Source organism: Zingiber officinale, chromosome 6A, assembly GCF_018446385.1.
Source record: "Zingiber officinale cultivar Zhangliang chromosome 6A, Zo_v1.1, whole genome shotgun sequence".
Lineage (NCBI taxonomy): Eukaryota > Viridiplantae > Streptophyta > Magnoliopsida > Zingiberales > Zingiberaceae > Zingiber > Zingiber officinale.
In genome coordinates, this window is record NC_055997.1 from 3,632,049 (window position 1) to 3,658,446 (window position 26,398).

General features: G+C 35.1%; 4 protein-coding genes across 8 annotated transcripts in view; all 4 read right to left on the bottom strand.

Annotated features, from left to right (window-relative positions):
• LOC121995616 (3-hydroxyisobutyryl-CoA hydrolase-like protein 3, mitochondrial) overlaps positions 1–2,368 on the bottom strand; it is a 28,944-nt gene extending 26,576 nt beyond the window's left edge. The window contains exons 1-3 of the mRNA XM_042549349.1: positions 2,136–2,368; positions 1,885–1,986; positions 1,687–1,751 (exon numbers count right to left, since the gene is read on the bottom strand). Coding sequence (XP_042405283.1) covers positions 1,687–1,751; positions 1,885–1,986; positions 2,136–2,238 — 270 coding nt within the window. The 5' untranslated portion in view covers positions 2,239–2,368. The remainder of the gene's footprint in view (positions 1–1,686; positions 1,752–1,884; positions 1,987–2,135) is intronic.
• A 4,904-nt stretch (positions 2,369–7,272) lies between these two features.
• Positions 7,273–10,913, bottom strand: LOC121995620 (TSL-kinase interacting protein 1-like). 3 transcript variants are annotated; one of them, XM_042549354.1, is made up of 8 exons: positions 10,676–10,913; positions 9,819–9,997; positions 9,288–9,490; positions 8,887–9,128; positions 8,587–8,782; positions 8,124–8,480; positions 7,818–8,039; positions 7,273–7,739 (listed from the first exon to the last, which is right to left on the bottom strand). In XM_042549354.1, the coding sequence occupies exons 2-8, from the start codon at positions 9,934–9,936 to the stop codon at positions 7,602–7,604; spliced, it is 1,476 nt and encodes a 491-aa protein (XP_042405288.1). In that variant the 5' UTR covers positions 9,937–9,997; positions 10,676–10,913; the 3' UTR covers positions 7,273–7,601. The 3 variants fall into 3 exon arrangements, with proteins under 3 accessions (XP_042405288.1, XP_042405286.1, XP_042405287.1); XM_042549352.1 differs by having other exon boundaries at positions 7,276–7,739; positions 8,572–8,782; positions 10,676–10,910; XM_042549353.1 differs by having other exon boundaries at positions 7,276–7,739; positions 8,572–8,782; positions 9,819–10,013; positions 10,676–10,910.
• A 2,611-nt stretch (positions 10,914–13,524) lies between these two features.
• LOC121995621 (protein SLOW GREEN 1, chloroplastic-like) lies at positions 13,525–16,337 on the bottom strand. Of its 2 annotated transcripts, XR_006115881.1 has the most exons (5): positions 15,602–16,337; positions 14,506–14,652; positions 14,325–14,405; positions 13,831–14,065; positions 13,525–13,734 (listed from the first exon to the last, which is right to left on the bottom strand). XR_006115881.1 is itself a non-coding variant. In XM_042549355.1 (4 exons), exons 1-4 carry the CDS (start codon positions 16,259–16,261, stop codon positions 13,883–13,885), a joined length of 1,071 nt encoding a protein of 356 aa, XP_042405289.1. In that variant the 5' UTR covers positions 16,262–16,337; the 3' UTR covers positions 13,525–13,882. The 2 variants fall into 2 exon arrangements, 1 of the variants encoding a protein (XP_042405289.1); XM_042549355.1 differs by having other exon boundaries at positions 13,525–14,065.
• A 546-nt stretch (positions 16,338–16,883) lies between these two features.
• LOC121995622 (small GTPase LIP1-like) lies at positions 16,884–22,701 on the bottom strand. Of its 2 annotated transcripts, none has more exons than XM_042549356.1 (7): positions 22,258–22,701; positions 21,603–21,694; positions 21,376–21,517; positions 19,478–19,779; positions 18,298–18,351; positions 18,077–18,207; positions 16,884–17,219 (listed from the first exon to the last, which is right to left on the bottom strand). In XM_042549356.1, exons 1-7 carry the CDS (start codon positions 22,355–22,357, stop codon positions 17,021–17,023), a joined length of 1,020 nt encoding a protein of 339 aa, XP_042405290.1. In that variant the 5' UTR covers positions 22,358–22,701; the 3' UTR covers positions 16,884–17,020. The 2 variants fall into 2 exon arrangements, with proteins under 2 accessions (XP_042405290.1, XP_042405291.1); XM_042549357.1 differs by lacking the exon at positions 16,884–17,219 and adding an exon at positions 17,662–17,779.
• Between the last annotated feature and the right edge of the window lie 3,697 nt (positions 22,702–26,398).

The following is a 26,398-nucleotide window of genomic DNA, read 5'->3' on the forward strand; positions in this document are numbered from 1 at the left end:
AAGTACACATTTGGTGTAGCCCAAATCGTGTAATATAGCCTAAGAGTTGTGGTTAACCACTACAATCCATATGTGAGTGCATATGCACATGGATCTCAAATATTTAATGCCTATGTCAACAGTGTCAAAAAGTGGGCAACTTTTTTGTTGTCCTTAATCTGAAAGCTGTTGATCATTAATCAACCGACTTGTTACATAAATCAACCGGTCAGTTTACCCACAAAGTTCTGCCATGTTCTTATTCCTAAGTTGGAAATCAGTTCAGGTTATCAAATTTTTACTACTTTCCATTACAAATTTCAAGTGTTTAAAGATACACATAATAGAAGTTTGCTTCACAAAGTATACAATCCACCATAGGTTTTGAACAAATCAGGGATTATAATCTCTTGGGCTCCACATGGACAAGATTCACCCCTCTTCTCCCACATCAAGACAGAACAATGACGGCATAACAGTGACAATCGTGAGGCTTCTTCCTTATCGAGTCGCAGGCTTGGCATAGGGTTCTTCATATGGTAGCAGGGGTTTTTCCTCAAGGAAAATGTGAATTCAGTACAGGGATCTTTGCACAGCAGTGAGATGGCTTCTTCCTCTTGAAGACATGGGATCAAGACAGGCTTTGCACTATTCCTTTGTGGCAGCTATTTCTCAAGATTCCTTTCTTCCTTCCATGGAACAGGTTCTTTTGGGATTGTTCTTCCTTGCAGTTCCTTCCTTGTCTCAGCACATTTTCTACATGATTCCTTACATTGTCAAAATTTCTTCACAAATCCTTCCTTTGTTCAGTAGAGTTTCCCAATTCCTTCCTCACAATTTCTCCTAGTAATTCCTTCCTGATGATTCCTTCCTCATTCCTCACAATTCTTTCCTTCTGGTTCTTGTTCTTCCTACTAAATGTGAACACCAACTAACACCAGGTGTTGATACACTGACACACTCTTATTCCTGTCGAGGATAGATACCCTGGCTCAAAATGGGGCTTTTACCTTGAAGAAAATGGTAATGAAATGCAGATAAGTTAAATCATCATCATATATTCCTATTAGTCCAAGTATTTAGGATCAATAATAAAGATTTTAGAACTTTATGGAAGACAATATCACTAATACTATCCCAATCTTTTAAATTATTCTTAATTACCATGAATAGAGTTTTCTTTACTCTCCTCTTACCACTCACAGCATCAATTCCAATTGATTTACCTAGGCCAATTATAGAATCTATTAATTTATTTCAACAAATCAATACATTATTAATCCATTTCTAGTCATTTTGTTAGTTATTGAAGTTACAACTAATTGTTCCTAGATAATAATATATTTTATTTTCCCTTTCTAGTACCATCTCAAAAATTTCATCTCTGATGCATTAACAATTATGCATGCTATTTTTTAACTATCACTCTATATAGCAAGACATAACAATTTCTTTTATTACTCTAAGGGGCACACAATGATCAAACAAGAGTCCATAAACTCCTCTCTATTTCCATCAGTCACTCTGTTATGATATTTCAGCATTATTACCTTTTTCTAATAATAAATCAAAATATCTAAAACCCTTGCATGAATATCATATTCATTCATCTTAATCATTTGCTCACTCCATTTCTTTTGTTGAAACTCCATTTCATATCAGCTCCATTACAACTGAATATGTAGAATGAATTTGCTTCATATATACCTTTGGTACAAGTGGTGTGGCTTTGTCCTTTTGAATTTCTGCCACAACACCCTTGATATCCATTCCTGCATGAAGATATAGAAACGAAACCCAATCCCTAGGCCAGTGATTCAAGATGAAGTAAAATAAGGGGAGAAAAAAGGGGCAACCGCAAATCCTAGTTTACATTTAACAAAAGGATCGATACAGGTTAATTACCTGCAGAAAAGGCACGGCTTGAGCTGCTGTCGACTAAGATGCACTTTACGCTAGGATCAGGTTCCCACTCATCTAAGAAACCCTTGAATCTTAAGTCCATCTCTGCATCATTTATTATATCAGTCAGTTACTAAAACCACTGCATCAAGAGCAAGCGCAGAGCGCAGCATCATTTAATTCGCCCTTGCCGATCCCTGAACCATATAGAATCAAAACAGAGAGACATTAGGCGAAAAGAAATGTGCAGGAACCTAGATTCATGGCGTTGAGAGCTTTGGGGCGATCGAGGGTGATGATGGCGACACCGTTCGGCAAAACGCGGCCCTTCACGAAATCTTCTGCGGTACCGGCCATGGCGGCGAAGAACGGAAGCGATCGGAGAGGAACCAAACAGGGTTTGAGGGATTTGAGAAGAACCACGCGAGGGATTTTAGCGTGGGAAGGAAACGAGGACGATTGAGAGGCGAAACTGATCGGTGTACTTCTCGTCTGCATTATTGGTTGAAGATTGCCTGCTCGATCCGAACAGCATACACACGGATTCAGTATTTTCTAGTCTCTACCGCTGCGCGAACAACCCATGTGGCCGCTGCCAGGACAACCCACGTGGCAAAAGACGATGCGCTCACTTCAGACGCCATTCGAAAGTGAGGAGCAGTTTATGATAGATTTAGACGAATTTGACGGGCCCCGCGACTAGGGTGAGCATTCCATCAAAATCAAATTGATCGAAGATTTATTATAAATCGAATTTTTTTTTAACCAATTGTATCGATCAAATTATTCTATGAAACCGAATTGATAGTACTGGTTAATTCGGTTTTCGATCGAATTGATCAAATTAACTGAATTTTAAAATTCTATTCGATTTTACCTTTAAAAAAATAATTTTATTTAATTAATTATATTTTAAAATAAAAATTAATTAAAATAATATTCTTATTCGATTTATTCGATTTAACCGAATTATAAAATTCAAAACTGAAACTGAACCGAATTAATAAAAAATCGAACCAAATTTTTTTAAAAAAAATCGAAAATCGAATTAACCGAACCGAATTTCTAAATTCGCTTGGTTCGATTCAGTTAATTCGATTTTTCTGAATTTTTACTCACCCCTAGCCACGATGCAAACCGAGAAGCGTCCATTCGAATAGTAATAAACTAAATATTTATTAATAGATTTAGTATTTAGTTTGATAAAAATTTATTTATATTCGTTAAATATATATTAGATTAATTAAATAAATGAGTTTAAATAAAATTTATACATATATATGTTCAGTTCGTTAATATTTATAGATAATGTTCGTAAATAATATTCGTGAACAACGTTCGTGAATAATATTCATTAATAAAAATTTTATTAATATGATAAATAAAATAAATAAATATAAATTATCAAGCTCAATAACTAATCAAATAACTAAAAGTTTCAAACAATCAAATAAACATGAATTGAGAGCTCGATAACTTATAAACAAATCAAGCTTGAACCAAACTCAACCTAAATTTGAATTGAAAGCTCCATAACATCTAAATGAACTAAACTCAAGCTCATAAAAAATAAATCAAATTAAGTTTGAATAATCATTTGAAAGGTTTTGTTCATTTTAAGCTTGGCTCGGTTCATTTTAAACTCACAAAAGTTTCATTTTAAATGTTTGATCCAAACAGCATAGACACGGATTCAGTATTCTCTACCACTACTCACAACCCATGTGGTCGTTGCCTGGACAACCCACGTGGTAAAAAGATAATGTATTTACTTCAGGACGTCATCCGAAAGTGAGGAGCGACTTAAAGATAGATTTAGACGAATTTGATAGGCGACATCTGTCCGCGACACGAGCTGAGAAGCATCTATTAGGACCGTAATGAACTAAATGTTCATGAATAAATTTAGTGTTTAGTTTGATAAAAGTCTATTTATGTTCGTTCAATATATACCAGATTAATTAAACAAACAAACTTGAACAACTCATTAAATTAAACAATTAAATTTGAACACTTATGTGTTCAACTTGTTAACATTCATGAACAACATTCGTAAATAATATTCCTGAATAATAATATTCCTGAACTATATTATTAATAAAAATTTTATCAATATGATAAATAAATAATAAAATAAAATAAATTTGAATTATCAAGCTCAGTTATCAATCAAATAATTAAAAGTTTCAAACAGTCAAACAAGCTTAAATTGAGAGTTCGATAGCATCTAAATGAACCAAGCTTGAATCAAGCTTAAGCTAAGTTTGAATTGAAAGCTTTATAGCATCTTAACGAACTAAGCTCAAGCCAAGCTTCAAACAAGTTCAACCTCATAAAAAATAAACAAAATAAAGATTAAATAATCATTTTAAAAATTTAGTTCATTTTAAGCTCGATTTAATTTAATTGGATTATCTTATCAAATAAATTTAAACACTCTAAATCTTAACTTGACTCGACTCGTTTATAGCCCTAGCGCTCACCGATGTCGCGCACGGATGTCGCCAAGATTATTCCTGAGGTTTAATCTAGGGATGACAATGGGTCGGGTTCAGGTCGGATTCTATATCCTTCGTCCCCCCATCGGGTATAGGATCTCCGATGGGTATATCCATACCCATTAAATGATCGGATATCTTCTATAGTTATAATTTTTCTTCTTTCTATCCAACTATTATCATTCAACAAAAATATATTAAAATTAACAACCTATTAATATATATATAGACGGTAGGGCGAGTGGCGGGCGCGCGACGTGAGCTGCTTCTCGGTGAAACGCGCCGAGAACAAACGAAGCAGGAGGAGATAAAAAATAAAGAAGAAAGAGAAAATTTTTTATAAATATTTAATAAAAAAATGACATGGCATTAAGTCCGTAGCAATCCGTAAATAATGGTCCGTAGCATATCATTTCTCTCTCTCTCTATGTATATATAATTAAAAAGATAGATTAAACAAAAATAATAAGTTGATTTTGAAAAAAAATTATTTAATATATATATATATATTATTTAATCGGGTATTCGGATCGGGTTTCAGATATTGATAGTCCCTCCATATCCTTCTACATTTGGGTCTGATGTCAAATTTCTCAGATTCGAGTGAAATTATAATCCCTAGTTTAATCTCTATTTTAAGATGACAATCTATCATGGAATACTAACCCGACTATCCGTGGGACACTCCTCCCACAGCCCGGCTCCCCAAGTATGCGGTAGTTGTACAAATATGTGTTATTTATTATTGGGGACGCTTTAACGTTGCAGTAAATTAAAGGTTGCAGCATAAATATTGTTGAGCAAAAATATCAAGGGGTCCTCTGTTTTTTTTCTAAACCCCTGTATTTTTTATCAAGTAGTATTTATTTAAAAAATAATATTTAACTTTTATTGACCAAAGTTAAATATAAAAAAATTATAAAAGATAATTATGACCATATCTTTTTAATGTTTTTTAAAAATCAAGAGGAAAAATATATTAAATTTATTGATAATTAATATTTTTAACATGTGCATAATTACAAATTTAATAATTAAAATCAATAAATTATATGTAAGCTACAACAATATATAAAAATTAATATTTAATTATACTAATAAAATAAAAATTATATATTTTCATCACCCGGTTGTGCAACCGAATACAATATATAGTAATTATTTTATTCATTTTCCCCTAAATAAAATATATATTTTCATTGCCCTAGTTGCGCAACCTTCGAATTCAATACATAATAATTATTTTCTTCACTTCCCCTTAAATTTAAAATTTTAAATCTGTTTCTGTCCATGATTGTATAAGTTTTTGTGAAAATAGGTGAAGGTATATTTTTCTTTTCTTACATGAAAATAAATTTTCATCTTCTTCAAGTTCTTTTTCTTTCTTATACATGCACGCGAACCTCGCATCTCAGTTCATCACTTTTATTGTCAAAGAGAGTAACACTAACAACGTCAACCCTCAACCGACAAGTTTTGATTTGTAGGACACCGAGAGCGGACGCACCGACAAGCCGACATCAACCACAGATCCGAACGAGTGACGAAGGGCACTATCACTGAATGCTTCTATATTTTTTTTGTTCTTTTATGTATATTTTTCTTCCTGTGTACACCATCGATTCAACTAATCAATAATTAAAGAATCAACCCCGAAAGAGTCAACCCCGAAGACATATATAATTATTTTCCACATCAATTCAATATTTTTTCCCTCTTAAGATTATCAAAAAAAATCAAAAAGACAAGGATATAATTGTCTTTTACAAATTTTTTCACATTTGACTTGGGTCAAAAGGTTAAGTGTTATTTTTCAAATACAAGAGAGTAAAAATGTTACTTGATAGGAAATAAGGACGGTTAAAGGTACTTTTCCTTTTTTTAATCAAAAAAAATATCATACTCTACTATTGAGTCATATATAATTATTTAATTGCCCTCTAGTCTTATTTAGTACCGTAATCTCCTGGCTAAATCTCTCATCTAATTTCAGAATCTATTGAGTACGTATTACGAAATCGTCGCTGCTACAATATAAATATTAAGTAAGCATGTCGATGTTTAGTCGTGTACAATTGCCCAACTACCCTCCAGTACTATAATCTCCTGCCTAATTTCTGAACTGGTAGGGTGCGTTGCTATAAATTGTAACTGCTACAATATGAATGTTAAGTCTTAAGTGAGAAGGTCGATATTCAACCGTATATAATTACCTAATTACCCTTCAGTACTATTTAGTATTATAATTTCCTAGCTAAATCTCTTGCCTAATTTTGAACGTATTGTTATAAAATTATAGTTACTACAACATGAATATTAAGTGAGCATGTCACTGTTCAACCATGTACATTACTCAACTGTCTTCCAATACTATATGGTATTGATCTCCCGCCTAAATCTCTCACCTAAACGGTGAACTAGTCAGATGCATGATAACAACTATGAAACCATGTGAATATTAAATGAACAAGTCGAATACGTGTTGTGGCAACTATGGTTTCATAAATATTACATGAATATTAAATTAACAAGTCGAATCCATATTAAAGCAGCTATAATTTTGTAACTGCCACAATAACATAAATTCACATTATAACAACTACGAAATCATAACTACTACAATATAAATATTATTGAATAGATTATGTATTTTAACAACTGTAAAATCATAATGACTATAACACGAGTAACAAATATAAATTGTAACAGCTATAAAACAATAGTTATTATAACACGCTCGACAGGCTCAAAATTTAAATGAGAGATTTAGACAGAAAATAATAATATTGAACAATATTAGAAGACAATTAGGTACTTACACACAACTAAATAGTAAGATAAGACACCCTTTTAATAAATATATCAAAGTAGAAAGCCTCTTGATTTGATAAAAAAGGACGTTGCCCAATATTTTTCAAAAAAAAAAAAATCTTAAAGGACTTGGTATTAACAAAATATACACAAAAGCAGAATACAGAGAGTTGCAACTAGAAATTATACTTACGAAAGTAGAACAAGGATTAAAGTGATAGTTTAGTTCTATGAACAATTAGTCATTTAAACCTACGGAACGAGGCGTCTTGTGTGGATGGTTCATATTCCTAATCCAGAACACTCTCCACTTCATTCAGCAGATGATCCCATATTTTAGGCAGTTCCACAGAGCTTGAATGCTTATGCTTTTGTAGTTCCAAGAGTGTAGAGCTAGAGTTTATCTCCGTTTCAAACAATCGAAAAGTTCTGAAATGCATCCATGCTGCTTGCAATCAGTCCACCAAGACCAATGATTTGATCAGTTTCACCATCATTCCTCTCTTTAGGGCATGCTGCAACAATCTCTAATGGACCCAATGAATCCGTCTGCAAATCACAGATTGATAAATGTATATTAGAATCTACGTCGGGCATAGTAAACAGATTGGCATTAGGAGGAACTACCGAGATAAGGTTCATTCCGCCAAATTGGTTGCTTTCATTAAGTTGAACTTCTGCTTGAAACTCTGCGTGTGCATTTAGGTCTTCAGCAAGCCTGTCCTGGGAATGGCGCTGCAAAACAGATTTGGGTTTGACACAAGCAACAGTTGCATCATGCAGCTGAGGACTAGTGGCTGGTGCAGGACAATTATCAGCCAAGGATACCTGCTTCACCGGTGAATCTAGCTGCAGATTTGATTTACAAACAGTTGATAATGTGTATCGACCATCCTGAATACAAACAAATTGATGACAGAAATTTGATATTACCATATTGGTACATCCCATTGTGGGAGAAACAAGTGGGGGTGAAATTGGAATGTCCTGACTTGAGGGAGCAGCCTTTGGGAAAGGAAATGGATGGCATGTTTCTTCAGCTTCCAAGATGGAAGGAGGGGCGATCCGGTATGATGGATGACTGTATTGATGTCCATGCATAAATGCAGATATGGCAGCATCAAAGGAATCACAAGTTAAGGGAATTTGAGGAAGAGTTAAATTCTGAGTGTCTAATGGATCAAGATTGACAGGAGCATCTGAAACTTCAGAAAATATGGCTCCAAAGCTCATGCCGGATAGACAATCAATCAATGATGTATTGATGGCTTTCACATTATTCTGGTCACCCTTGTCCATGTTATAAAAAGAAGAGCACATTGAGTACACAGAACTAAAAGAACCTTAGAAGTATGTGAACAACAATAATTTCCAAAATTACCACATTCTGGATTACTTTTTCTGACATTGGTGCCTGGATGGTGGGATTTACTGAATTGTCTGTATGACATTGTCCATGCTCTTTGCCTGATACAGAACAAACCTTATCATTGTTTTCCTCGTCAAAATAATTGTTCTTTCTTAAGATGTCATAACCAGCAAGTGCCACAGATGCCAACTGTTTTGTCTGGTCAACATTGAACCATCCATATCTTCCGTGACAAAAAAACCAAGAGACACATATCAGTTTAATGGAAATGGATACGAGATGCTAGGGAGGAAAAAGCATATAACAAAGTACATGTAACTATCAAACCTCAAACGAAAGACTGCAGGGCTACCAAGGGAAGCATGTACATCAGCAGCAGTGAGATTTGAATCTTCCAAAGTCCATTTACTACTGTCAGATAGATTATCCAGGCAAACATTATTTGGAAAAAGCATAAGCTTTCCTGATGCAAATTTTGAGCTGCCCCACTTATTGTTGAGATGTTTCACAACTGATGATATTTTCTTCCTAGTTGTTAAAGTCAATTCTAGGTACGGATTGAGATTACCCTGTGACATCAAAATGTTAAAGCAACATCATGTAACAAACTTAAAGAGAAAATGATGATTATTGGGCAAAAGAAGGACCTCCTTTTTCCATGTAAACATGAAATTAGCAGTATTACACTAACACTAATCATTTACCTTGGCTTGAAGTATAGTGTTTACCTGTTCTAACATTTTCTTAGTTTCTTCATCTATTGGGAAGAGTTGAAGTTTCACTTTTCCATAAGAATCCTGATGTTTTCTTTGTAGAGATTCCAAATCTTCTGATAGAGTTTCCACAAAATTAGTTTGTTGACCTTTATTACCCATATGATTCATCTGAATAGAATTGAGAAGTTGTCCACCTAACTCAAAACTGCTATTCCCTGGAAATTAAAAAGAAAAGAAAGTAACAAGACTTGAACTCCTACAACTACCGAGCAATAAATTTCACTTGAACCCAATTTCCTAAGCTTCACTCAAGGGCTCACACTGATTATAAATTGTAGAAACTATTTCCTTGCTAAACTATGTTGATTGTCTAGTTGGTCTATTATCAACAAATATTTTCAAGTTTTCTTGCATGGAACAAGATGATGATTAGCTGCAAAAGTGGAAAGAAACACATGCAATAGAAAGATGAAGGAAATAGTTATTTGCATAGAAAAAGAAGATAAGGAGAAAACAATTTGGAAATTTATATTATAGAAGTACCTGTTATTTTTCGTTTCTGCTTCCTGACCTTGATGCTATCCGAGTTGTTGCAACCAAGACCATCTTTTGTACCTGAAGTGGTTGTTGCTTTTCGATGGTTGGAAGGTTTCATGGTCATACTATTTTCCTTAAAGTTGCTTTAAAGATGTGCGGCAACAGGATCTTCAAGCCAAAATGCTCTATGTCAAAGGAAAGCTGCATGAGTCGGCAGTTGACACCCCACAAATTACTGATAATTTAAATCAGCAATTGACATAAAAAAAAGGACAAATGAGCATAATAATATATCGATTGAAAACCGTAGTCCTTCAGGTACAGGTGCACAGATTAAGTGAATTACTAAAATTAATTTCAATTGATGATAAGTTAGGCACAACTGCACAAGATGCAAGAAACCAATGACCTAGGGTTTGCACTAAAGCTGATGAAATATTTAAGTGTCAAAGAAGAAGAAAAGAAATGATAAACCATTGGTGCAGGAAATATTATCTGAGCTTAAAGATGATTTCTAGGCAGAGAACTTAGCAAATTGGAGCATGAAAAATCTAGCAATCTATCGACAACAAAAAGGCCAAAGTCCTCAGTATTGCATTTACTGCTTATTGTACTTTGTTAAAACAAAAAAATAATCACCACGTAAGTACAATTCCCCCAGTGTCACCAAAGGCGCGACGAAGAGAGCAGTTTCCAAACAACAAACACAAAATTAAAACAAGATCGACGATCGAACCATGCGAACCACAACCAAAAAAAAAATCACAAGAACAGGGAAAAAAAACATAGGACATCACAGGCGTTTCATGACAAAATAAAGATATAGAAACCCTAGAACATCTCAAGTATTTTGCAAATATTACCAGATCCGGAGTCATTCGAAATCCTGGGAATGTTGGTTAGCGATTCCGAACCCTAAACTCATCAACAAGATGCGGGACGCACGACGCCTCGCCAGAAGATCGAGAGAAGAACAGAAATCCAACGCAGGAGGTGTAGCGCAGAGCAAGAACGAAGTGTTCTTAGTCGAAAACCGAGATTTTATTTTGGAAACTTGCCGCCTTTTACTTTTCTTCCTGAACACTGCAACCGTATAATAGACGAACGGTGTCGCCTCTTTGGTCACGACTTCAGCCGCGAGCCAAGTCGTGTCCTAGTTAAACCCAATGAGGGCAAATATCCAGGTGCATCCAAAAATTCCAAAAAAAACAGCTCCTTTCCTACAAATAATCTGATAAATAATATTTATTTTACATAAAAATATACCAAATTGACTTGCATAATATCAAAATACTCAAAATGAGCCTAAAAGTATTTTATGCAAAATATTTCTAATAAATTATTTTAAAAAATAATTTATTTTAACATATTGTAACTACAATAATGTTGAAATAAAATATTTTCGATACGAAAACATAATAAGACTTCCTTTGACTTTTAAAAAATAAATGGTAAAAATAAAAAATAACATTTCAAATTAAGAAAAACATCAAATTAACATTTTTTAAAATAAATAAATGGGCACTATTCTCATAATTTTATCCAAAAATATTCATGGATTTAGCGCTGCTATAGAAGCTATCGAATAACTTCTACAACGTGTAGAATGTAACAGTTAGTTACTATATATTATAGAAATTATATACTAGTTTCTACACGTTTGATCATAATTAGATTACGTTCATTTGAAATATATGTCATTGAGTCTACATATTTATTTTACTTATTAAAATGTTATTTTAACCAAATTATTACTCTAAGAAGCAAAATCAAAATAATATAAAGAGTATTTGGTAAAATTTTCACTGTGCACTTCTTAGATTCTAGCTACATGAAAGTATTTTTTTAGTATTTGTGAATGTCAAATTGTTTCAGCTTCTATAACTTTTACTCAAAAGTTAGAAGTATGAATTTGATATTTTTACTTACTTTCTATTTTTTTTATTTGTGATCTAAAATTAAAATTTAATATTTATGTTCTTAATAAATTTATCATTGTCACTCCACTTTTGATGTAATTTCTCTCTTCATTCACGTCACTTTCCAAATTATTTATAAAATTTCAATCATATTTTATTATAAGTATTCATTTTTTAAAATAATATTATATATTTTTATATAATTTACTTTTCAAAAATTTTCAGACATATTTTTATGTATTTACAGAAATGTTGTCATTTTTTATGTTTTTATTTTTATTAATTTTATATATTTTTCAAACATTCATCTTATAAACAAATAATTTTGATACCATATTCAAAATATAATAATAATTATATAAACACATTTAATGATGTATTAAAATTATATTTAGATAATTAAAAAAGATTAATCTATATAGTTTAAAAATATTGTTAACATTTAATTAAAAATTAAATAATTATTCATCAAACATTCAAATTTTATCTTGTATTAGCTTTTGGCTTATATTTTCAAACACTCCATACTTTAATTTTTCATTAACTCCAAAATAATCTCTATAAGAATTACTTTTAAATAAGCAAAAACTCTCCCAAACACTTCCATAAAGTCACTAGTTTCTACACGTTGTAGAAATAAGTAACAACTACACATTGTAGAAGCTATATGCTAGATGTTATACGTTGTAGAAATTATATGGTAACTTCTATACGCTCGATCATGATTAGATTATGTTTATTTGAAATGTAATGAGTATCATGAAATCTACAAATTTGTTTTGCTAATTAAAATATTATTTTAACCAGGCTATTACGCAAAAAAATAAAATCAAAATGATATAAAATTACCGTTGTAGAAGTTGTATGCTAACTTCTATACGCTTGATCATGATTAAATTATGTTTATTTGAAATGTAATGAGTGTCATAAAATCTACATGTTTGTTTTGCTAATTAAAATATTATTTTAACCAGACTATTACTCAGAGAAGTAAAATCAAAATGATATAAAATCACCATTGTATAAGCTACATGTTAGTTTCTACACGATCAATCATGATCAAATAATATTCATTTGAAATATAATGAATATCATTGAATCCCCAACGTCTATTTTACTCGTTAAAATGCTATTTTAACACAGTTATCACTTAAAAGTAAAATTGTTTGTTCTACAATTCTAGAAGTTAATTGCTAATTTCTACATCACCAAATAATCAAATAGTATAAGAGTATTTTGGAGACTTCATGTAATAAGATGCCCATTTAACTTTAATTTAAAATGTAGTATCCATATCTCACGATTTTACAAATGATGAACACTCTTTTTATTTTTGCCCAAAAATAAATGATAATTCTCATAATTAGGAATATATTTTTTACTCTACTAAATATATTATATTCACAAAGTAAATTTAAGATGACTTTAAGAAACAACTAGTTGAAATTTGCCTAAACATGTTGAATGAAATTCATGTCTATCTTAATTAACAATAATAAATCAAAATGGCTCCAATAACTAATATGAATGCTACAATCTCATACTTCTAGCAACAATTCAATTCAATGAGAGAATCAAAAATATAGTTAAACTCACATGCATAGCTCAAAATAACCTATTAATGTTTCCTCTCTCTACTCCATCTCCATCAAAATTTCATAGAGTTTTCAGATCTGTCAATCCAAACTAATTTCCACAATCTAATTGCATTTCACCTACCTCAAGTGTGCATTGATTCTGTTCAAGTTAGGTTGATAAACATATTAAATGGACCATAAAATTATGACAGGCTCTGAAGAAATAATGTGCTAAAAGATTCAAGAGAAAAGGTTCTTCAACAGCAATAGATGAATGCATATATTACTCTTTCTCACTGAACAAACATTCCCTCAAATGGAACAGTGTCTAAAAGAATCATAGTTTTGCCAACCGAGGATTACCAACCATCTGATTCCCATGACAAGTTGCAAACAGAACATGGCCATGGCATTCTTCATCAACCACTATAATCAACCAAAACATCAAACATTAAGGGTTAGCTAGCACTTGCCTCTCTCTTCTTTTTCTGAACTCCTGAAGACAGAGATTTAGTTACCAACCTACATGGTACTGAGGTTCTGTAATAAACATGATCAAAACTCGCATGTCTTCTCATTTTTGAGGTGAGTACTCAGATTTGAGTTCTTCCCTGAATTGTTGGGATTCTGTTTTCGCTGACAGTATAACATCATCGATGAAACTCCGCTGGGGCAGTTCATCTGGCACGAGACTTCTGTATATTTCAAAGTGTTCCTCCGCTTCCTTTTTTTTGTCTAACAAACTATAGACGATGCCCTGCAGTACAATGCAAGCAGCATCACCTCAAGATGTTGAAGTTAAATTTATTATTCTCCAGTTTACTTTGATGAAATTGCAATTAAAGAATTATAAGAACTTAAATAATCAGGAAAAATTAGTGATCATGAGAACATAAACTTCGATATTATAGTAAATGTCATGTAGGAAGCAACAATTTTTGAATGACTGCTTGAAATAAAAACTCAATCTGCTATGGTATGGAAGCTAACGTTGTAAAACCCTAATGAAACATTACCTGACAGAGGTATGGCCGAAAGTCACGAGGATTCGCATTGATGAGATTCTGAAAATGCTGGGAGGCAGCTTCTAGGTCACCCTGATTAACAAAAATATAAGATCCGTTGAACAAATTGAAGTTGTGCGTACGCTCGTTTAGCACAGGATAAAATAATCTGGAGCTGGTCAATAGGAAGTACCTTCACAACATGCATTTGTGCAATCAAAATCTTTATATTCTGCTCTTCTGTGACTCTGTTCTCGCGCTGTGCAAGCTTTAAAGCTTTATTGAGCATTTCAAAAGCACCATTGCTTTCACCACTCTTGTACATGGCTAAGGCAAGGCCCTTCATGGAATAGCTGAAGTTAGCAACTAAATTGAGTTTCTTCAGAACCAGATATATGCATGAAAATATTTATCAACTTTTACTCACAATGTATAATTAGACAGCATTTGATGTAACTTGATGTACAAAAACAAACAATGCTTGAATGAAACTAAGTCAAGCTTGCTTGATTGTGTTGAAGCTTGTTGATTTGCCTTACTGAGTTTGTTCGTTAAAATTATCATTTATCTCAAGCTGAGGTCAACTACATGCATTATTGTTCTTAATATTTAGTTAAAACAATAGTCCAATAAATAAAATTTATTATTTTCCACTTTTGGATACATAAAATATATAAAACTATAGAATTCTAACAAAAATAAAAATAAGATCATAATCGGACTTCAAACAAGTTATTAATCTTTATTCATGAATTGCTCACGAGTTCTATTGAATGTTAACGAGCAAAGTTCACTAGTATTCAAGCTTTTTTTTAATTAAGTTGTTTATAAATATAGTTCAAATATAAATGAGCTCTTATCAAGCCAAGGATGAGCTTGTTCGTGAACATCCTGTTGATCTACAGCCATCCTAAGAGGGAAAGCAATCATTCAAGTACAATCCATCTCAAATGGGATCAGGGAGTCAATTGCCTCAATTAGTTCTAGCCGAATCATGAGCGACCAATTGAAATTTGCCTAAAAATTAAACATGTTTTACATCTAATGCGTATAAATCTCATATCTTGTTAATTGTAAATGCCTGAACACACTATCAATGCTACAATCGCATATTTCTAGCAACACATGAACTCCAAATAAACATTACATAAAGAATAGTAATGGAAGACGAGTAGGAGCATAATTTATTCAAGAACAAATCATCAATTTGCAATCTATCTTTCCAGAAGGCATAGGATAAACAAAAGATTTAACAATTTAATGAGAGAATTGCAAACACAGATACTCACATGCAAAGCTCTAATCAAGAGCGGCCGCTCCATTAATAAATCCTTAAAAAGCTTCTTTGCTTTCCCCAAATTCCCCATCAGTTCATAGCACAGAGCCTGCAACAGCTGCCACTCCACCTCGTCTGGCTCCAAATCAATCAGACGCTCCACAAAATGCACAGCTTCTTTCGTCTTCCCTTTCTTCAACTTGCCATACAAAACCACTTTAAGGGTCTCCACGTCCTCCGGGTTCTTCTCCAACACCTTCGCATACATCTCTACCTCATCTTCTACTTCAGGGGCGCCAGTCTTTTCCTCCAAACTCGCAGAAAAATTGCTCCTTTGTGGGTCGTCCAGCGCTAAAACAGGGCGGGCAGTGAATCTCCCGAAGAAAAGAAGCGAGCCGAAGAAGACGACGGCGGCTCCCTCGACGATCCTTCTCCAAAAGGAAGAATTTTTATTAGTAAATCTGTCGGCGTGGGGGCTTCGAGAGCACCAGATCTTGAGCCCGTCCGAGGCTGGGGTTCTGGTGGAGAAACGAAGAGGCTTGAGGATATAAGCAGGAGCTTTGGTGGATATTCGTGCAGATACGAAGGGGCGAGCTGTAATCCCTAGATTGGACATCTTCGGATGGAATTGGCCGATACAGAGAATGGCAGACGGGAAGCTCGCCGTCGCCATGAGAAGAGAGCAGCTTCTGTGCACAAAACCTCGCTCGCGTAAAGCCCTATCGTTGCTTCGGCGACATACAGGACAATTTTTTGCATCTTATTCCGAATTTAATAAAAAAGGGTATTTGAAATATTTTTTATATTAAAGCCTAGAATCATATTATTTTACTATTTAATTAAATAAACAACTAGATGGAGTCTAAAATTAAATTACTTTAATATATTTTTTCCACCAAAAATAATTTTAAAATTTCGATTATTAATTTTTCTTTTTCTCCTTCTTCTTATTTTCATATCATCATGCATCAATTCATTTATTTTCAATTAGCCAACCATTCTCCTCCGTATTCCCCTAGGACGAATTAACGAAAACACTGGGATGAACATATTCACCTTTTATCATCATATATTTTCGATTCTTCTACATATTAATATAAAATCATAGTCGTATCTATCTCTATATCTCGTTGGTTATCTTATCAATTTTTGGAGAACAAAGTTCCAAGAAAAACGTTCCTCGACACTAATAGATAAATATATATTGATCATGTATGAAATCCGGAAGCTTCCGATATCATCCGCATCGATGAACATGCACTTGGCCTTTCTCCGGAAGTGTATAAAAAAATTCATGCTGCTGAAATGCCACACCCGAGTATCATAAAACATTCCACGGAAAGTTCCACATTCCACATAGACAAGAACTTTACAAACAGAACTTGATCACAAATAATATGGCGATAAACAAACACTATGATCAACCAAAATATCAAACATTAATATCGGCCCTATTTGATTGGGTGCGGCTACTTTCAGGTAAACCATAAGCAGAATATCTCTGGAAGCTGTAACTCTCGGGCCCCGACACTGGTTGCTGAGGGTAGTGTGTTCGTGGCGGAGTAAGGTTATGCTGAGCAGGAAGTGGTGGAACTGGAAGAGCGCTATGCGCGGAAGCTTCCCCGCTTATGCTGCATAAAACAGTTTATTTCACAAGCATAAGAGCTAGAGAAAGTAAGAGAAGAAAACAAATAGCTACTCACAATGCCAAAGAATGAAAACAAACAATTCTTTACTATTTCCTTCAAATCTAAAGCTCAATTTAACTACTACATCTACAAAAGAAATAACCTGCTCAAAATGCCTACAAAATAGGTTTGGCATTTTGGTTGTGATTACTTGGATGAAAAGTCGAGAGGGAAGAGAGAAAGACACAAAATTGCATGTAAAATACTAAACTAAGATGTTAAGCATAAATTTGCAATAAATAAAATTACAACTATTTAATTAAGAGTTTAAACAGAACTTTTCAAAAATATTTTTAAAACTCAGTTTTGAAAACAAATTCAAAAAAAATTCTCTCCCCCTAAACTTGTACCTTTTCTCTCCCCCTTTGATCACAGCAAAAACGGGGTAATAATAAGAGAATATGAAATATTTAGCAAAATATTAAGTGTACACCTTTTGTGTCACTTTCACTCCTTCCCCTCATATCTCCCATCCAAGAAAACTAACCCTTTAACGAACTGTACTGCAATCAACAAGGGAAATAAACTGAAAAACACAGACAGATGAGTTAACAAAAGGTTATATTAATAAAAGTCCATGTTAACATTTCAAATTAGCCAGTGCTATCTTACAAAGTAACTATAGGATAAAAAGTCTGAAAGCCTTGAAGCTAATTCCAGAACAGATGCAAAAAGATATAACATCTGAAACATCCAAAATACAATTCTCTAGAAAATGGTGGATACAAACCATTATTTTTTTCTGAGAGAATAGAATAAGACATATTTTTATATCAACTAACAATTCAAGGAGGAGATACCTCAATCTTCGATGCAAACGGTCATCATTACTAGCATTTTCATCTGCACGGTGAATGGTGTTTTGCAATGGGCTTATAGACCATGAACTAGGTCCTGGAAGTTCATCTGAGAAATATCTTCTTCGAATCAACTGAAAACAGAAATGATTTTGATATTTAGAAAATAGAGCTATGAGTTAGCAGTATAATCTAAAGACTAAAATTGATGAAATAATACAAACCATGCGGAAAAACTTAATCACAGCTTCCTTGTCATATTTGGCTTCTTTAGCAGCCTGATGAAAAATAGCACATAAGATTCATTGACTTTCTCAGATGATATATAAAGCTCTAATCAAAGATATCATGAGAATTGTCTAATTATGTTCTACCAGTAACAAATTGCAAATCCCAACTACTTTGGGATGGCTATGTGGATCTTATCTAAACATTGGTGTATGTTATCTGAAGGCGAAACTGTGTTAATTGATGATAATTTAATTACATTAAATTTCAAACTTGAATTCCGGAGAAAAACTTCGGAAAAGAAAGGTTTTAAAACAAGTAGAATGAAATTGAATGTATAAAATATAATTTCAATAATAAGTAGAGCATCATCAAAAGTTGAGATAGACTAACATAAAATTCTTATACGAGTTTTAAATATCTTGGATCTATTATTAACAAAAACGAAACTATTAATGAATATATTCTCACTAGAATAAAGAATGGGTGATCCAAATGAAGAGAAGTATCTTGAGTTTTTATGATCGCCTTGTGCACTTTAGGCTAAAAAAAAAAAATTATGGTACAACCCACCATACCTTATGAATCAGTGTTGGAAGGTAAGAAAGTAACAAACACAAATTGGTTAATGTAAAAAAGAAAATGTTCCGGTAGATGTGTAATGATTATAAAAGATTAAAAAATACTCATGATCGAGAACAATTATATAGTAGGTAGTATAGATTGTAAAATTATAAACAATAAGATAGTATTAGAATGTTCAAAGGTGAACTGTAATAAAAAGAGATTTAGAATGATTTAAATATTTCTCTTTTCATGCCACTGTAATTATGTACCCTTCTGACCTAATATTCAGGCATAATGTAATTAATTTTTAACCTCAAATGAAATATTTAAATCAAAGAATGAAAAAAGTCACCATCACTATAGTTGGAACACATCACACTCAAAATTTGGTCCAAACCAGTTTAGTTCCTAGTAAACTAATGTGCTGGATATCCATAGTTAATATTCAAATTTCTTGCCTAAATAAAATTCAAATAATGCCATCAAATTTCCATGTTTAAAGTCACGCATAGGACCATAACTACTAAAAGGTAAATCTTCATTGCACCAAAGAACTAGTTTCTCTCTAGACGTATTAATAAATTCAAGCTACAAAGATGCATTTCTTACAGCCAAAAGACTAGAGCCTGGAAAGCTCTCTGTCAAGGGAAGTTCTTCACTTGAAGGAAGCAGGCCATGTTTCTCAACCCACAGGCGAGCAACATCAACAAGATTCCCACTGCTTATCCTTGTGCCCTCTTTTGCAGCAATATCAGTTTTGTTACCAATAACTAAATAAGGAACAGGAAGACCTCCAGGACCACCAGATCCCAGAGGAGCTGAAAATGTACCGGTTGTTGCAATCTCAACAGCCCACTTTTGCAAGTTGGTCTTTGTCCTTCTCTGGGAGAGATCATGGACAAATATAACACCTGGAAAGGAGATTCAGTTTTTTTAAAAAATATTAATAATAAAATGAGTACCCACAATATACAATTGCATTATTAGTTAAATTTAATAGCAAAAGAAATTAAGATAATTTATGGACTCATTCCCCTCACTCCCTATGATGAAGGCATGAGACCATAATAACATTGAAAGGAGTAACAGAGATGAAAGCCCTGAGATGAATATGTAGGGTTTTAAAAAAATCTAAAATCAATCAGATAAAGCTATAAATGGACAAAAAAATGAGCTAGCATTTATTAAGGTGGTATGAATAGGTACAAAATAGACAGTGAATAATCAGAAAAGTTAAATTAATTAGAGCTGAAGATGTGTGGAATAAGAAGAGACCAAAGAAAACTTTGTTAAACAAGATTAAAGTGGAATGACTACTAATATAGCCTTGCATAGAGTTCATTGTGGGGTAAGATTCATGTAGCCAATCCCGAAAACTTGGGTAATTAGAACTATGCATAGCTTCTAGTTATTGTTAGTGCTGTTGCATCATGAATGTAAATTAAGTTGAAAGTTAACTGCAGATGCATCCATTATGAGAAAATCAGGCTTCGTCAATATGCATGCTTGTGATACACTAAACCCTTTTAATCAAGGAAACAAGTTATCCTGAACCAAAAAACACTCTCCTGATTCTAACGGCACTAAGTATGGAGCCATGTTAAAGCAGAGCCCCAAGGGTAAAAGTTTACAGTTTGCTATAGTTAGTTAACCATAAATTTACCTCTCAAAAATTTCATTTGTAGTATCCTGTGTTTTTTTATGTATATAAATAAGATCTAATTCGTTGGCCCTTGTGTCCATCTTAGGGCTCTGCCACATTAAATAGTTTAACCCATATGTGCTGACCAGAAAATCAAATTAAACGTTCTGTCATTGATCTACATAGATATAAGAAACAAAAAAATATGCTAAGACTGTACAAGTAAGCATGTAGATCCTGAACCTGGCATAATTTGCAATGTAGTCCAACATGACTTATCCATGGGATACAGATTCAGCATTCAGTAATACATTTCAAATAACATACATCCTTGGATTGAAAATGAAGTAAATAAGTTCAAAAAGCAAATTGGGGGTAAAACTTTGTTAATGGTTGACTTCTGAATCAAAATTAAGTATTAAAACTATGCCCACAAAAACTTCCTACATTCATACGAAATTGTTCTAGAGTCTGAAATATGGCATCTAATACCAGGGAAGCAATATAGTACAAGAAGAGTTTTCATTAAATAACTCAGAGCCAAACAGCGATGTGCAAAATGCCAATAATTATATTCAACATTTATCTATTTGCACAGACCTCAAAATGGCAAATACCCTTAGGTTCAAGTTTGTGTATACGCATGCATGTGTAATCAAACTAACTCACTCCATGGACCCATACAGACATGATACTTTCTTTTATTGTCATCACTTGTATCTGGAGTGGTAAGACTAGTAACTACTCCATCTTAGTAATCTAAACATGTGAGAACCAATATTAAAGTATCTAACTAAGGTATGCCAAATTAACTGGGTAACTACTAAAGGTAGACCATAACTGAATTGTGATAGATGGAGCTTACCATTAACTTGTGTATAAAAAAGAGATCTACAATCCTTATAGCGTTCATGCCCTGAGACATCCCAAAGCTCAACAAAGAAGTCTCTTTGTGCATCACCTTTTATGTTACTCGAAGAGCTGCTTGAAGCTCCATAAGTAATATGCTGGTAAGATAATTAAAATGTGTGAGTAAACTCTGATCTACCTCAAACAAATAAGCTTAGGTATAAGAAAAGAAGTTAGTTTTACCTTCACACCTACTGCACATCCAACTGTTTGAGAAGGTTTAGAAATGGAAGAACCTTGCAGAATTAGGTGTACCAGGGATGTTTTTCCAACACCTGTCAGGACATCAGGTATCAAGCTAATGTGGTTAAAGTGATACATATATCCATTCATCATCATTCACAATGTGACAAAACCATGAAACCTGTTCATGCATATGTTGCGAATGAATTATGTAAACTTATATAAATCTGTAGCAGGATGACATACTGCTACATTAGAAAGAATGTCATGCAAATAAAATACCGGAATTGTTTGGAAAGGAAACAACTTATGGAATATAGAATCAGGTAACAGCTCCATCATTTAAAATTAAGAGATTCAAATGCCTCCGTATTGCAAAAGAATCCACTTCTCAACCGTCTCCTCCAGACTACTCGTGTAGACCAGAAAGTTCAAAAAAAGTCAATGGAGAGTACAGAAGCTAGAATTTGGGGCAACAAATGTTCACTAAAGGTAACATGCCTAAGAATATATGCACATCGTTTTCAGATAATCATATGAATGCTCGTACGCCTACTGTAGATGCAACTAGAAATTCATTAGCATCAGCTATTTTGTCCCTTCCTAGTGCTATGAATGGTTTCTGGAAGGAGACAAAAGAACCAGCTTAGTTCACCTGCATCGCCGACGACGAGGACGCGGACCTGGCCACAAGGAGGGCCGCCGTTTTGCTCCCTGAACCTAGTAGCGTCCCTCTCCCTTTCCCTCCAAAACATGGTTGCTTACTCCAGATCCCTCGTTGTGCAGAAACGACTCCTCTGCTGAATAAAACCTTGATCGGCACTGGGCACACTCAGATTCGGGACGAAGACACTAAACATCCATCCAGATCCAGCACCATCCAGGATCCAGGAAGAAAACAGACAATAAACCAGCACCCGTAGACCAGAACCCTAGGGATTACGATGAAACGGATGCAGCGCGAGAAAGATCGATCAGAACAGTCCGCGGACAGATCGAGGATGAGGGAGATGCGCAAACTGCTAAGAAGCTCGAAGAAACGGGAGTTCCTGAAGAAGAGAAACGAAATGCTTCGATTTGGTCCTTTGGATCCACTTGAATATTTCTGTTTTAATATTCACTTCAACGATGATATTAATAGTAAAACTATAGAGGTGTTTTTTCAAATAAGTTAAATATACGAGTAAACTGAAATTTACTTTATGAGGTTTTATAAAGGATAAATTGCCTTAAACTTCCTAGGTAAAGTCTCAACTTTTCCGTCGGTCTCATTTTTATTACAAAGTATAAGTATAGAAAATCTAAAAAAATATATCATTTATCTAAAATAAATTATAATTCCTACTAAATTTAGTAGTATTTAAACTCAAATTTAGTACCTATATGTAATTATAATTTCTATATACATAGTAAAATATAGATGGTGGGTAGAGTGGAGGTACCCTATGTCATAGTAGTGCGCATAGCAGAGACACTTTGTGTCATGGTAGTGTGCAGAGCGGAGGCACCAAGTGTCTTGATGATGCACAGAGCGGAAGTACCCAGTGTCATGATGGTTCAGAAAACAAAGGCACCCAGTGTCTTGGTGATGCGCAAAATGAAGGCACCCAGTGCCTTAGTGGTGCGCAGAGATGAGGCATCCAATGTCATGATGGTGCGCATAGCGGAGGCACCCTGTGCCTTGATGGTACGCAGAGCGGAAGCACCTAGTGTCATGATGGTTCAGAAATCATAAGTACCCAGTGTCTTGGTAGTGTGCAGCGCCGAGACACCTTGTGCCATGGTAGTATACAGAGCGGAGTCACCTAATATCATGATGATTTAGAAAACAGAGGCACCCAGTACCTTGGTGGTGCGCAGAGCGGTAGCACCCAGTGTCTTGGTGGTGCACAGAGCAGAGACACCCTGTGCCTTGGTGGTATGCAAAGCGGAGGCACCTAATGCCATGGTGGTATGTAGAGCCAAGGCACCCTGTGCCTTGGTGGTGCGCAGAGCGGAGGCACGATGTGCCATGATGGTTCGCAGAGCGGAGGCACCATGTGTCTTGATGGTGTGTAGAGCGAAGGCCCTATGTGCCTTGGTGGTGCCGCTCCAAGGTTATCTGTGACGACGACTTGTTCCTCCACAAGATTGGTCGATGATAAAAAATGTCATCCTGAAAACCCCCTTTGAACCATATGCATGACACCGAGGGTTGCCCCCGTACCACTTCATAGATGTATATATTCGTCAACTTATTCATTTGCAAGGTTAGTCGATGACAAAAAATGTCATCCTGAATGACCCTTTTGAACCATATGTCTAGCACAGGAGTTGCCCCGTGCCACTCTATAGATGTATGTGTCCGTCGACTTGTTCCTTGGAAAAGTTGGTCGATGACAAAAGAATATCATCCTGAATGGCCCCTTTGAACGATATGCCTGGCACAGGGGTTGCCCCCGTACCACTCTATAGATTTGTGGGTTCCGTCGCTTGTCCCTCGCAAGGTTGGTCCTTGACAAAAATTGTCATCCTGAATGACCCCTTTGAACCATATGCCTGGCATCGGGGGTTGCTCCCATGTCACTCTATAGATGTGGGTTTCGTCGGCTTGTCCCTTTGCAAGATTGGTCGTTGACAAAAAATGTCATCCTGAATGACCCTTTTGAACTATATGTCTGTCACCGAGGGTTGCCCCCGTGCTACTCTATATATATGTGGGTTTCGTTAGCTTGTCCCTTCGCAAGGTTGGTCGTTGACAAAAATTGTCATCTTGAATGACTCCTTTGAACCATATGTCTAGCACCGGGAGTTGCCCCTCGTGCCACTCTATAGATAGTGGTTTCCTCAACTTGTCCCTTCGCAAGGTTGGTCGTTGACAAAGAATGTCATCCTGAATGGCCCCTTTGAACCATATGTCTGGCACCGGGAGTTGCCTCCGTACCACTCTATAGATATGTGGGTTTCGTCGGCTTATCCCTTTACAAGGTTGGTCGTTGACAAAAAATGTCATCCTGAATGACCCCTTTGAACCATATGCTTGGCACCGGGAGTTGCCTCAATGCCACTCTATAGATGTGTGTTAAGTAAACTTGTCCCTTCGCAAGGTTAGTCGATGACCAAAAATGTCCCAAGCCCTTGTGTCCATCTATGGTTGTGCGTGCCTTCAGCTTGTCCCTCCACAAGGTTGGTCGATCTTGAGTGGCCCCTTCGAACCAACCATATGTCCGGCATTGGGGGTTGCCCCCGTGCCGCTCCATGGTTGTGTGTGCTATCAATTTGTTCCTCTGCTTGGTTGGTTTCTCTCTCGGGTTGCTTCTCGTTTTGTGCTCGACGGTGCTTTAGTTTGGATTGCACTTGAGCCCTTTTGTTCTCGTATTTGTCGAGTGTGCCTGGGCGATGCGCATCAAGCTGAATGTTCATGATGACACGTGAGTTGTTATGTACTCCGATGCTTTGATGGGCACCTTGCCATCATGCGTCCAATTCTGTCGTCTCTAAGTCATTTCATCTTTGGCTTGCTCACGCTATGTTTTTGTGGCCTACGGGCATTGCTTGTACTATGTGTCGACTTCCAATGGAAAATGAGCACTTTCAGATATAACTTTCCATTCAATCGCCTTATGGAGTTTGGAATGAAAATACGTTTGATCTGTGTTCTCTTAACAGATGTTGTCCTTGACTCATCCCGCTTGGGTCTTCTGACCATGTGATCTCTTGAATGCTCTCTGGTGCTATTTATGTGGTTCTTATTTTGCCCTCGGGCTCAGGCGTTGAAATCAATCCCTTAGGTAAAAGTTAAGCCCCCTTGCACTTTGGCTCGCCTCATGGTTGGCTATTGTCATGATGGACTCTAATTTTGGAAGATATGTTGCTTGGTTGATTCTGCCAGCAGTCATATGCTTGTCTTAAAGATTAAGCCTTGCATGTGTAAGTATGAATTGATTCAGATTATGAAACTACAAATGACTCATTAAATCAATTATAGTTTGTTTGATGGTATGCCCCTACTCAGATAACTATAGTAATTCTAGAGCTAATACGTGCAACAAACCCTGACCTTTGGGAGGGATACATTTATTAGATAAAAGGTTGATGCGGACTTTGCCCGTTGTTCTGATGATTCATGGTAACTTGATGGATCACACCGCCCCTCGTGCTGGCGATGCATCATTCAAATTTCTACCCTATTAACTTTCGATGATATGATAGTTGTCTACCATGATGGTGACGGGTAACGGAGAATTAGGGTTCGATTTTAGAGAGGGAGTATGAGAAACGACTACTACATCCAAGGAAGGCAGCAAGCGCGCAAATTACCCAATCTTGACATGGGGAGGTAGTGACAATAAATAACAATATTGGACTCTTTGAGTTTGGTAATTAGAATTAGTGCAATTTAAATCCCTTAACGAGGATCAATTGGAGGACAAGTCTAGTGCCAGTAGCCATGGTAATTCCAACTGCAATAGCATATATTTGAGTTGTTGCAGTTAAATAGCTCATAGTTGGACCTTAGGTTGAGTCGATCAGTCCGCCTTGTTGTGTGCATCGGTCATCTCGTCCCTTCTGCCAATGATGCGTGTCTAGCTTAGTTGGTCCGGTCGTGGTTGTGACGCGGTTACTTTGAAGAAATTAGAGTGCTCAAAGCAAACCCACGCTCAGGATACATTATCATGGGATAACATCACAGAATTTTGTTCCTATTGTGTTGGCCTTGGGGATTGGAGTAATGATTAAGAGGGATAGTTGGGGGCATTCACATTTCATAGTTAGAGGTGAAATTCTTGGATTTATGAAAGATGAACCACTACGAA

Coding starts and splice junctions, on each gene's coding strand:
- LOC121995620 (XM_042549352.1), bottom strand. CDS start 9,936: ATGACCATGAAACCTTCCAACCATCGAAAAGCAACAACCACTTCAGGT. Junction 9,129..9,287: donor CTAAGAAAATGTTAGAACAG/GTAAACACTATA, acceptor TTGATGTCACAG/GGTAATCTCAATCCGTACCT. Junction 8,481..8,571: donor AAAAAGTAATCCAGAATGTG/GTAATTTTGGAA, acceptor AACATGGACAAG/GGTGACCAGAATAATGTGAA.
- LOC121995622 (XM_042549356.1), bottom strand. CDS start 22,357: ATGTTTTGGAGGGAAAGGGAGAGGGACGCTACTAGGTTCAGGGAGCAA. Junction 21,518..21,602: donor GATGTGCAGTAGGTGTGAAG/GTAAAACTAACT, acceptor TTATCTTACCAG/CATATTACTTATGGAGCTTC. Junction 19,780..21,375: donor TTTTTATACACAAGTTAATG/GTAAGCTCCATC, acceptor TCTCCTTTCCAG/GTGTTATATTTGTCCATGAT.
- LOC121995621 (XM_042549355.1), bottom strand. CDS start 16,261: ATGGCGACGGCGAGCTTCCCGTCTGCCATTCTCTGTATCGGCCAATTC. Junction 14,653..15,601: donor TCTTGATTAGAGCTTTGCAT/GTGAGTATCTGT, acceptor TATTCCATGAAG/GGCCTTGCCTTAGCCATGTA. Junction 14,066..14,324: donor TTCGGCCATACCTCTGTCAG/GTAATGTTTCAT, acceptor ATTGTACTGCAG/GGCATCGTCTATAGTTTGTT.